Raw genomic sequence first — 12406 nt, 5'->3', positions numbered from 1 at the left:
ACTGTTTCGTGAATCTATTCTGGACGTCACTTCCGAACTTACTATGTTTCCCTTTGGAAATCTCGCGCGTGAGCCGTAGCGCTGTCACAAGGGGGAGAAGCAGGAAGGAGATGATCACAGCAGCATTGCGAGACTTCCCTCTGTGCTGTACTGAGAGGAAGCTCGTCAATACTAATTTCCCGGCATGCTGTTAATGAAAATACCTAGTGCGCAATCGCGCCTGACGTCACTCAAACTTGCAGGACAATTTCTATGGAAAACGAACACAGTGAGCACACTTTCACAGGGAGCGATTAGATGCCTGTGCCATCTAGATTACAGAGAGATAAAGTTGTATTGGAGGGTTTACAACCACTTTAAAGCCCGATTCCAGGAATTACAAAAAAAAGTGGGCCCCTCCGCATTGCAAGGTTTAAATGCTTATTAACCCTTGCACATTGGTCTCCAAACTGAGGTCCGGGGGCCAGATATGGCCCTTTGCTTGCCTCTATCGAGCCCTTGGGACACTAGTCCTCTCACTGACACCATCAATAGGGCACTATTCCTCCTGCTAAGGCCAATGATGGGGCACTATTCCTTCCAATGACACCATCAATAGGGCACTATTCCTCTCATTAATACGAACCATGGGGCACTATTCCTCCTGCTAAAACCAACCATGGGGCACTATTCCTCCTGTTAAAACCAAAGTTTACCCCCACTGATGCCGGGACATTTTCTACTCACACTGGCCATAATCTGCCCCCCTAAAGCCTAAGGCCGGGTTCACACTATTGCGAATTGGATGGGGGATCCCCGCATCCAATTCGCAACAGCAGGAGAATGTGAATGGCTCTCTATGAAGCCGATTCACATATCTCTGATGCGGCTCCAATGCAAATTTGTACAGGAGCCCTGTGTTTTTTTTGGTCCGTTTCAGGTCCGAATTCAGCCCAAAATTCGGGCTGAAATCAGACCTAAAACGATGAATCAGGACGCACAGGACCCGTGCTGGGAGCCGCATCGGCATCCAGTGTGAACCGAGCCTGAAGGATGGTAAACTGGACCTTTATTTAAAAAGTTTGAAGGCCCCTGTGCTAGAGGAAGAGGAATAAGACATAATGGGGTTGATTTACTAAAACTGGAGAGGGCAAAATCTGGGTCAGCTTTTCTTTTTTGTCAAAGCTTATTGAACAAGCTAAAGTTAGAAGCTGATTGGCTAACATGCACAGCTGCACCAGATTTTGCACTCTCCAGTTTTAGTAAATCAACCTCAATATGTACTCTAATATTCACCCAGGCAGGCAGGCTTCCTTCATGTGCGCTAAAAGTTCCCCAAAGCCTCTTCTATAAGGTGCTCTGGGCTATGGTCGCAACAATGATGTCATAAAGTACAATGCAGGGACAATAGCCCTCCATTGTATATGAGGACAGCCAGGGACATGCAACAAGCCAGAGCAGAGGAGAGCACCAGAGCCTTGTGGAGTGAGGTTTAAGGTAAGTAATGCACCTTAATCTTCATCCCCGGCAGTAAACAAGCATTTAACTCTTGCAGTGCTCTGGAAAGGGCCACTGCAAGGGTTTTATTTTTATTTTTTATTAACCACTTGCTTACTGGGCACATAAACCCCCTTCGTTCCCAGGCGAAATTTCAGCTTCCCGCACTGCGTCGCATTAAGTGACATTTGCGCAGTCGTGCGACGTGGCTCCCAAACAAAATTGACGTCCTTTTTTCCCCACAAATAGAGCTTTATTTTGGTGGTATTTGATCACCTCTGCGGTTTTTATTTTTTGCGTTATAAACAAAAAAAGAGCGACAATTTAAAAAAAAATATATATTTTTTTTACTTGTTGCTATAATAAATATCCCAATTTTTTTTTTTTTTAATATTTTTTTTCTCAGTTAAGGCCGATACGTATTTTTCGACGTATTTTTGTAAAAAAAATCGCAATAAGCGACTGGTTTGCGCAAAAGTTATAGCGCCTACAAAATGGGGAACAGAATTATGATTTTTTTTATTATTTTTTTTTTTACTAGTAATGGCGGCGATCTGCGATTTTTATTGGGACTGCGATATTGCGACGAACGTATCGGACACTTTTGACACAATTTTGGGACCATTCACATTTATACAGCGATCAGTGCTATAAAAATGCACTAATTACTGTATAAATGTGACTGGCAGGGAAGGGGTTAACACTAGGGGGTGAGGAAGGGGTTAAATGTGTAGCCTGGGTGTGTTCTAACTGTGTGGGGGGAGGGGGGTGACTGGGGGAGGTGACCGATGCTGTGTCTCTATGTACAAGAGACACAGATCGGTCTCCTCTAACAGCACGTGGAGCTCTGTGTTTACACACAGAGCTCCACGTCCCTGCTGTTACCGGCTGTGTCACCGACGATCGCGTGTACCCGGCGGACATCGTGGCCGCCAGGTACACGCATCGGGTCCCCAGCGATGCGGCGGCACAGTGGTTACCCGCCGCGCGCCCCCCAGTGGCGCGCGCGGGTAATGCTTTCAAATAACGTCCAAAGACGTCCACTTGGCACCTGAGAACCACGCTGTTGACGTCTTTTGTCAATAGCGCGGGTCTCAAGTGGTTAATGGAGTTGGGCCGGAAAGTGGTTGTAAACCCACTCTTGTAACTTGAACCTACAGGTAAGCCTAGATTAAGGCTTACCTGTAGGTGCAAGAAATATTTAAGTTAATAGTTAAATAGTTAAGGAGATATTTTCACAGAAATGGGCACCGCTGTCTATGGCGCATGCGCGCCGTAGACAACGGCACAGGCGCACTGAGCGGTGCCATTTTTGTGAATGGCATTAACCGGGTTAATGCCGTGTTTTCGTGCATGCGTGGGGACCTGCCAGAAACAGGAAATAGAGTCGAGGGGACATGGCGGCGGCGGTGGACGGGACTGAGGTGGACTTCGGGGTCTTTGATCTCAGGTAAGTGACACATAATGAGCTTAGTATGCTGTGCATACTAGCTCATTATGACTTTCTGTTGCAGGTGTATTTAAAAAAAAAAGGCAAAACAGAGGGTTTACTCTTTAAACAGTCTCAGTCACTCTGTTCTTTTAGAGTCTCAATAAGATATATGTAAACCCTAACAATTAAAGTGGTTGTAAACCCACTTTTTCACTTTTACCTACAGGTAAGCCTATAATAAGGCTTACCTGTAGGTATAAAGAATATCTCCTAAACCTGTACGGTTTAGGAGATATTCCCCTCGCAATGTGGGCGGCGCATGCGCAGGGGGGAATCCACGGCGAAAGGACCGGCATCCGTTCTGAGGTAAGTATTTCATAATCGGCTAGTATGCGGTGCATACTAGCCGATTATGCCTTTTGCCTTGCAGGTTCATAAAAAAAAAAAAAAAAAGTTTATGCGGTTTACAACCGCTTTAACTTCTTGCTCTCTCCCTATGATCTGTTAAATATATAATTGAAAGCATTTTGCTGTGCTAGGGCAGTGTTTCTCAACCTGGGGGTCGGGACACCCTCGGTGGTCGAATGACAATTTGCCGGGGGTCACTAAATCCTGGGCTGTTTCAGAAGCCTGCGCTGCTCTCCCAGCCTTTTTTGCGGCCGCTCAGCAGGGCTGTCCCTGGAGCCTGTGACCGCAAAGGTGGGCTGTTCCTGGAGCCCGCGGCCTCCCACTCAGCCTCTTCGCAGCCACCCATTCAGTTCACGGCATGGCTGGGGGACAGAGACTAGAGGTCAGCTGACTGGTGAGGAATGTGAAGTGGGAGGAGCTGGAGGAGACCCTATCTCCTGATTTCGGCATAGGTGTCACTGCTACGAGACACCACAAAGTCGGAGACACAATGAAGCAAAAGACACAGTGAGCAACACTATCTGTGATTATAGTTGCCTTTTAAAGTCCCCACTACAGTTCTCAGATCAGCATATGACCTTCATCAAGGAGTAAGAGAAGGAATAAAAATAGAGAATACATTGAAGGGAGAGGAAAGAGAGGAAGGAACATAGAAAAAGGAAGACAAAGAACAAGAAAGAAGGCTAGAGTAAGGTGACCAGATTTTTTAAATGAAATCCGGAGACATATTTTTTCTTTACTAGTAATGACAACAATCAGCGACTCTCTGCCCGTCGCCACTCGCCTCACAGCCTCTCAAGTCTTACTCTTCGGGCCTCGGCTACTACTGGATAGGGAGCAGAGGAAGATCGCTCCGCCAGGGAAGGCAAGGAGATCAGGGGGTGGCTGGCCAGGATTTGAGCCAAGGCAGAAGAACATGCGAGCAAAGCTGAATGGGCATGCGCCCGAAACTGAAGAAATATTCCCTCCGCTCCGACCAGCACATGATCATCAGAAAGGGGCACAGATAATGGGAAAAATACAACCCCCCTATGCTAGTAGGCACGGCGGAGCGGGGGGGTGTAATTCAAATTTTTGTATTTTAATTTTGCACTGTCTTTGAAATTGCCCCTGCCCCCTATTAAATCCAATCTGGGGACAAAACCAGGGACAGACTTGGTCCGGGGACAGTGCCCTCAATCAGGGGACTGTCCCCTGAATCTGGGGATGTCTGGTCACCCTAGGCTAGTGTTATAGAAATATTAATAACGCACGTAAATAATTAAAATAAGCTATAAAAACCTTTTTGTCTAAATTGAAATTAAAAACAAAAAATAGCGCTGCGAAAAAGAGAAAAATTATTACATTTATTGATACAGAGAAGAAACTTGTATTAATCCAATATTTACAACCATAACATAAATAATATCACTTCGTAAAGCAGAGAGGATAATGCTGAATACTGATACAACATACATGGTACAAATAAGAATATGGCTATCGAGGATTCAACAATATGTTAAGAAAAGCAGTAAGGAAGGGAAAAAGACAGAGATGAAGAAAATTAATGGAGAGAGAGAGAGAGGGAGAGAGAGAGAAGGAACGATACTACGTCACCATTGTGTCAGGTCTACATTTCCAGGGGAAGAGAGCTCTGAGAGCTTTCTCTCTGACCTTTATTTTATGCTCCCCTGGCCTCCTCTACCACCCACCCCTTCCAGGCTTCAAAATCCTTAGGATGCTATTGGTGTAAAATTGCCTTACAACCGGATTGGTTGAATCTCAAGCCTAGATATTCATTGGTCCCGAGTACCAATCAGTATCGGATTGGTCGCATTTTCAAGCCTTAAAGCAATGTTTCTAGTATTAAAAAACCTCTGTGTTTGATGTGTCAAGCAATCCTTTGATGACCATTTGTTACACTAGTATGTTAAGGGCCCCTGCTGTGATGGAGCCTTTCAGCCTGTCCAGCTTCCCTTCAAAACAAAAGGACAATTTAGCTGATGTAATTATCATCTGGGATCTTTACCCATGACACAGGAAGAAGTCATTTTTAAAAGCCCAGCTGAGTGCTTAGTTTTGTCATATCACAAAATTGAACCGGTCCAGTAAACCATATACATTATCTTTGCACTGGTTCCCCTGGTATAAATATGAAATTCAAACTTTCCACCACAGTCCCCCCTGAAGTTCATTCTAGAACTTATGTCCTCCTTCAATGATCTTGTACCCACCCACAACAGCCCAGAAGCCCCAACCCTTCCCCACCACCACAGCGGCCTCCTCTTGCTTTCTTGAACACGCCGGAACCCATCATGGTAGATTTGAGATAGTTCTGGTGCCTTTGCGACTTCACATCCGATCCACTAGAGTCTGTACTGCAATGTGAAAAATGGTTATTACCGCGCTACCAAAGAGAATAGGGGGGGGGGGGGGGGGGGGGGTTTACAGCTGCGGCACTGAAAGGTGTATCAAACCATAAAATAATAGCAAAGAAAATAGCGCTGCGCTGTAGGTGGGGGATGGGAGAGGTGTGTAGAGGAAGTAAAATGGTCTGTGTGTGATAATAGCACTACAAACAATATAGCATCAAAGGATAATCAGTGAACTGGTTGACAGAAGTAAATCACTTCTATGCATAAGTGCTAATAGAAAACTTCATGAGCTCTATATAATGAAGTGAAAGAAAACAATAAATAAGTGATGAAAAATAAAATTATAGATATACAGTGTGCGTCACACAACACCCAAGTGGCTGGGATAGGCTAAGCTGAAAAGTCCATGCAGCAGAGCTTAATATTAGAAACGAGAATATAAAAAGTCCAAAATGAAATCCAAAGTAGGGAGTGCTGGTGTAGATCCCAACATGTAAGGTGAGAGAAAAGGATGGATATCCAGTAATCCCTTCAGGGTGAATGAGGATGTCCCCTTACCTTACTGCTGTAAGGTAACAGCATATAGGTCCAAATAAACTTGCCAAACGTATCTGTAAAGGTGGTTATCCAGATAGGCTCTGATTCAAGGAAACACAGGTCCCTCTTGGTGGTCACGTCTCAGGATGGCCAATGACTCGCACCCAGAGGGATAAAGCACCAATAGTGTGATACCGTTTTTAAAATTTATTTAGCAGAAAGAATACAAACGGATACTCACATGGTAAAAGGTAAAAACAGGCATATAAACGAAGGAAAATAGTTTGCCAACGTCACCTCCGGTACCTCTCGGTGTACTGCAATGTTTTATCGCCCCTTTGCTTTGGAAGAGTGGAATTCCAACATTGATGGTGGGATCCAGGCATATCTAGTCCGGTAACTTGGGAATATGATGTAATAATTGTAATGATGGGATCGGACCGCGAGACAGCACTTTTCAGCCTGGTGAAAGAAAATTCAGGAGAGTCTTATTTGTGGCACATTTGTCTCAAGAAATGACCTTGTTATCGTTTCTTCTTCAGGTGGTGGTTGGGTGGGCCCCTGGACAGTCGTGCATGAATATAAACAAAAAACGTCAGTGTACAGTTATTGGAGGAATGTCAGACAGGAGCAGTGGGGTGACCTTTACAACTATAAAGCAGTAGGTAGACTAGGGGAAGTAGAATTACATTAAGACATAAAAACCTGGATGTCCAGGGATACTTTGGTTTCACTGGGTGTACAATATGGCACTGGAAGGCAGGAATGCTCACGCGTCTTAAAAACGTATATAAGACTGATATCCTAGTTACATTATCCTGAGAAGATGGATGGATAGAAACCAAAAGAAAAACTTAGAGAGCATACTATTACCGAAGGAAAGGACGAGAGGCGAGTAATGAAAAAGAATAAGGAAAATAGAAAAAAAAATAATAATAATAAACATAAAAACTACAGATTCAATGCTGCTCCAACCAAGATCTCCAGTTTACATTCCACTTTAGATTGTTAAAGAGCATTGAATCGGTATCCAAAAAAACTAATACCTAGTTGCCCTGCCAACTTTAGCTGACAGCGAGAAAAAAATAAAAATAAAACATTGTTCCGTTAAAAAACGACTCCTCTCTCATACTAGTGATCAACAGGTAAAACATGACCATGGTCACTTAACAATTTACAAGTCGGTATGTAACCTCCGAGGGTATAAATAGGAAAACATTTAAAGGGGGCGTACCATCATCCAGAGTCTAGATAAATAGAATTTGGCTCCGAGGTCCCCAAACCAAAGAGCCAACTAGGGGGGAGTTGTGGGCCATTGTTGGACTATCGCGGTACTAGTAGCATGGTATACAGTGTACAAGGAAACAAGTGGATAATAAAAAACATTTTTTTGGGTACAGTATCAATAAAGACACAAGGGGGGTACAGGGTTAAAAAATACAAACAATATACGACCAACATAGCACCAGTATAGTAGTCCCCACAGGGGGGAGAAGCATAATGGGTTTGAGAGTCATATCAGGCCTCTTAACTAGTTTCGCGGCTTCAGCCGCTTCATCAGAAGAGCATCTAAAAGCATCCCTCGCCGGACCAGCGGGGAGGACGGTAACCACCACATGGGGTCCCGAGTGGCGGACAGGGGGTACGTGTGTGGGCGAATGGACCTTCTTGAATGCAAGGAAGTGTTGTGTGAATAGGGGGCCCCGGAACGAGAGCCCAAAATGAGATATCGGGCCACAGATGACCTCCGCGAGGGGGACCAAGGTAGTGGACCCCCGAGGGGGGGGGGGACCACATAGGGTCCCATAGGGGCGTCAGGGTGGTGACGCCATCCAGTGGCACTGTGAGCCGGGTAAGCCCACAGGAGACCCGGGGTCCAGCGTCCCCCCTAGTTGGCTCTTTGGTTTGGGGACCTCGCAGCCAAATTCTATTAATTTACAAGTCGGGTTGAAAACATAAAAAATAAAAATATTAAAAAGGAGAGACTAAACAATGGTTGCCAAAACACTTTTAGAATTTAGTCAAACCCGACTGTACTTATTACTAAAACAATTTTTTAGAGGCTTTTCCCCAAACCAAAGAATAATAATAAAAAATAATATATAGTTCTCTAACAAAAGGGCAATTAAAAAAAACAATGCATTATTTATTTTTTTCCTTCCAGGTCTATGCACTACTCCCCCCTTCAGGTGGACAAAGTTCAAACCTTTTGGAACTTTTCTCACCCGAATGAAATGAGAGAGAGATAAAAATAAATAATGAAAAAAAACTTTAAAAAAATTAAATGTAAAACATTATAACAATTATAAAAAATAAATAAAAATAAAACTGACAAAAAAAAAATGAGAAATTAGAAAATTGATTAAAAAATGAACCGAGAGAGAGAGTGAAGGGCGGGAAAAAACAAGAAATTCAATAAAATCAAGATAAAAGGGAAAAAAGGAGAACAAAATGAAAGAGTAGTACATCCTAAAATGTATCATAAGGGTTTTAATACTGTACGAGTGGAAGGGACTCTAAATGTCATGGGTTAGGGGTGCAAACTACTTGTCTTGCCTTGGGTGCTGACAGCCCACGCTACGAAAATAATTTTACTGTTAGGGGTCCTTACAACTTGGGAAATGTTATCAAGGGGTCAAGGCATTAGACAGATTGAGAACCACTGTGCTAGAGTAACAACGCTGCTCTTCCCAGTGTTTTTTGCTGGCTATTGGCTGCTTAGGCCCAAGCACTGCATAATGGGAGGTTAGATGCTCCCCCATACCCAGAAGTGTGGGGTATTTTGAGGAGGATCTGTTGGAACAACAGAATGGGAGTGGAGGCTGACAAAAGTTTGTATAAGCAGGTCAGGGGGTGGGTTTAATAGAGACTCAGCCACTCTACAGTATTTTTTTATATGACTTTCACATTGTTACAAGCTAGCTCTTTTATATATTTTTCATTGTTTTAAAAATAGAGGATATTTTTTAAATCATCCACGCTAAACATAGAAAGAAAGAAGAGTGATAGCAGAAAAAAACAAGTAGTCAATTGAGTCTTTCCTAATTTTTTTATATATTTTTTTTGTTGCTGTTTTTTTTTAAAGAATAATCATTGAAAGGATAACATTTTTACTGCCTAACTCTAGAATGTTAAGTAATTAAAGTATGTGCTTCTTCTTTTTTTACTAAGGTCTCAAAAGGATAGATCTACATGTCAATTATCAGTCAGGACCTCTGTTAGCTGTGGATCCTAATGCGGGTCTTGTCATGCGATGGAGGGGCCATGGGTTGCCCTTGAGGACTAGAAAAACAATGGTCTCTGACTTACACTACGAGGTGGCCCATTTGGCTGGGATTGGTGGAGGACCTCAGACTATTGTGGTATTGACTCTTTGGGCCCATTTCACCACCTTCCCTGTGAGTGTCTATTTGGATAGGTTGGAGAGAGTCCATCAAGCCATCGCATCTTTACTTTTCCGTAGCCCCGAGACCAAAGTGATTATCAAATCGGCAAACACGGGATATAAGTCAATATATGACAGCGACTGGTTGTCTCTTCAATTAGACATCTTACTGAGGGAGACCTTCAAAGGCATGGCAGTTACTATCATAGATGCCTGGGACATGACGTCGTGTCACTACCTTCCTGATAATATTCACCCAGGTCCGCCAGTCATAAGGAATGAGGTGGACCTTTTGCTGTCTTATATATGTCCAACATAATGGACCTAACTTATGGAAAATTGCGCAAAGGGATGTAAACTCAAGGGAAGAAGCCTTAAGGTCCCTTCCACACGAGACAGATCAGTTTCAGCAGAGTCCGCCAGCTCAGCAGGAGATCTCTCTGTTGAGCCAGCAGATGACATGTCCGTCTCTGCTCACTGAGTGGGTAGGGGCCTGTCGAGCACTGCTGTTTCCTATGGAGAGATCAGACGAAAACACTGTCCGTTTTCATCAGATCTCATCCGATCCGATCCGCCAGGACGGATGGCAAAGGAATCGCCAATGCGTCTGATTTTAGCGGGCTGGATGGCAAACGGGTGTCAGACTTGCCCAGAAGACATGATTTCATGATTTTTGTAGACTTGAGCCTGGTATCCAGGCAGTGTTTGTTCCTTAGCCTTGGTTGAAAGCTTGCCTGTGGTGTATATTATGCAAATGTATCTGATTTAAATGTGATTAAAATACTTATTTTTCTCTAATCTTGTGACACTTTAAGGCTGAACTTTAGCCCTCTAGAAAATACCATGTAACGCAGATGGAAATATTATGACCAGGTGTGACAAACTTGGAGCGTAGAGTGACAGTGCTGGTCAGAAGGAGCCAGAATGGAGGGCGACAAAGTTCCTATGATTCACAGAATATGATTACAGAGATGCCAACAACTCCAGAAACAACAGCGGAGGGCTGGGCTGGGGGGCAGGGTGGCGATTGCCTCCCAGGCCGCCCTGACTTATGGCCGGCAGCCACTGCCCACTACCATTTTCTTTTTTATTCTGGTCTAGGAAGTTGGGTCGGGGGCATGGCCACGGCGGCCGACCACTAGCTGTTGCATTCCGGGAGTTGTAGTCCACGCTCAAGCTCCCGGTGGGTGGAAAAGGCAACGCAGAGGGAACTACAACTCCCGGAGACCGGATTCTTGGAAGCAGGGTGTGCCAGGGAGTCGCGACGCAGGGCTGGGTGCTGGCTGCAACTTGACCCCAGGACCAGGAGCATTACCCCCCCAGGAGGACCTGCTGAGATCACTGTGGTGGAGAGAGAGACCCTGACACCCATAGCTGACCCCCCACCCCCCCCATACACCCCATGTAACCTGCCCCAGTGATCATGCTGCATTGATGGGCACTGGAGTTGGCTGCACTGGTGAGGTTGCATTGAAAAATCAGATGGGCCGTGGATGGTGAGCTGATTCGGCGGTTCAATGGGCCAATTGACTGAACTTGTCCCCCAGGCCTAATGCCGCGTACACACGATAATTTTTCAAAGTTTTTTAAAAATTTAATTTAAAATGATCGTGTGTGAGCTTCACATCATTTTTCGGGTCCTGAAAAACGACAAAAAAAAATCCACACATGCTGCATTTTTTAACAACGTTTTAAAAGTCGTTTTTTGGGTTGTAAAAAATTATTGTGTGTGGGCTAAAACGACGTGAAAAACCTGTGCATGCTCAGAAGCAAGTTATGAGAAGGAGCGCTCGTTCTGGTAAAACTACCATTCATAATGGAGTAAGCACATTCATCACGCTGTAACAGACAGAAAAGCGCGAATCGTCTTTTACTAACACAAAATCAGCCAAAGCAGCCCCAAGGGTGGCGTCATCCGCATGGAACTTCCCCTTTATAGTGCCGTTGTACGTGTTGTACGTCACCGCACTTTGCTAGAGCATTTTTTTAAAACGACCGTGTGTGGGCAACGTCGTTTTAATGATGAAGTTGGAAAAAAACGTGTCCCTTTTCCCCATTCAAGTTTAATCCCCTAAATCAAAACAACAAAAAAAAATGGTTAAAGACTGGTCATTGACTGGCAAAGTATGTCTGAAATGAATGTCAGGCCAAACAGGGTGATGTATGGAACTAGAACACGTAGCGACCCCACGGGGGCACCGCTACACCCCTCTAACTAACCCCTGGTATGAAAAAAAAAAATAAATATCCAAATGCCCATTTTAGTTAAAAAGAAGGGGGGAGTTTTGGGACTTTAAATGAGACATGTATAACATGGCCAAGAAGCAGTCAATGTGGAAAAAATATTGTTTATTGTCCTAAGGAAATGATAGCATAACAAATGAAAAGAAATATATGTACATATTACAGACCGTATAAACATATCAGACGTCATGGTATTTCACAAGGTATGGGGTGAGAATGTCCTCCATATCATAAAATCACTTGTAATACTAAGTGATGTGATAAGATCATAGGTGAATCACTGTAAAAGGTGAAACATAGGTGAAACACTTTTACACTGTTTCACTTATGATTTTACCCCATACACACTATACAACTTTTGTTGTCTGATTTCCTTTAGATTTACCAAAACCATGTAGTGCAAGGACCTGCCTGATTGCATACAACTTGAAATTCTTAAGGTTTGACCTCATATTATATGGTTTTGGTAAATCTGAAGAAAAAAAATCGACAGAAAATTATATAGGGGCAGATCCACATACATCTGCGGCGGCCGCAGCGTATGTAAGATACGCTACGCCGCTGTAACTT

General features: G+C 43.9%; 1 protein-coding gene across 1 annotated transcript in view; it reads left to right on the top strand.

The window, feature by feature from the left end:
* LOC120930578 (NXPE family member 3-like) overlaps positions 1-10390 on the top strand; it is a 61575-nt gene extending 51185 nt beyond the window's left edge. The window contains exon 6 of the mRNA XM_040341753.1: positions 9379-10390. Coding sequence (XP_040197687.1) covers positions 9379-9911 — 533 coding nt within the window. The 3' untranslated portion in view covers positions 9912-10390. The remainder of the gene's footprint in view (positions 1-9378) is intronic.
* Positions 10391-12406: the final 2016 nt, after the last annotated feature.

The sequence above is a fragment of the Rana temporaria genome, chromosome 3 (genome assembly GCF_905171775.1).
Source record: "Rana temporaria chromosome 3, aRanTem1.1, whole genome shotgun sequence".
NCBI lineage: Eukaryota > Metazoa > Chordata > Amphibia > Anura > Ranidae > Rana > Rana temporaria.
This window is presented reverse-complemented; position numbering and strand designations above follow the sequence as displayed.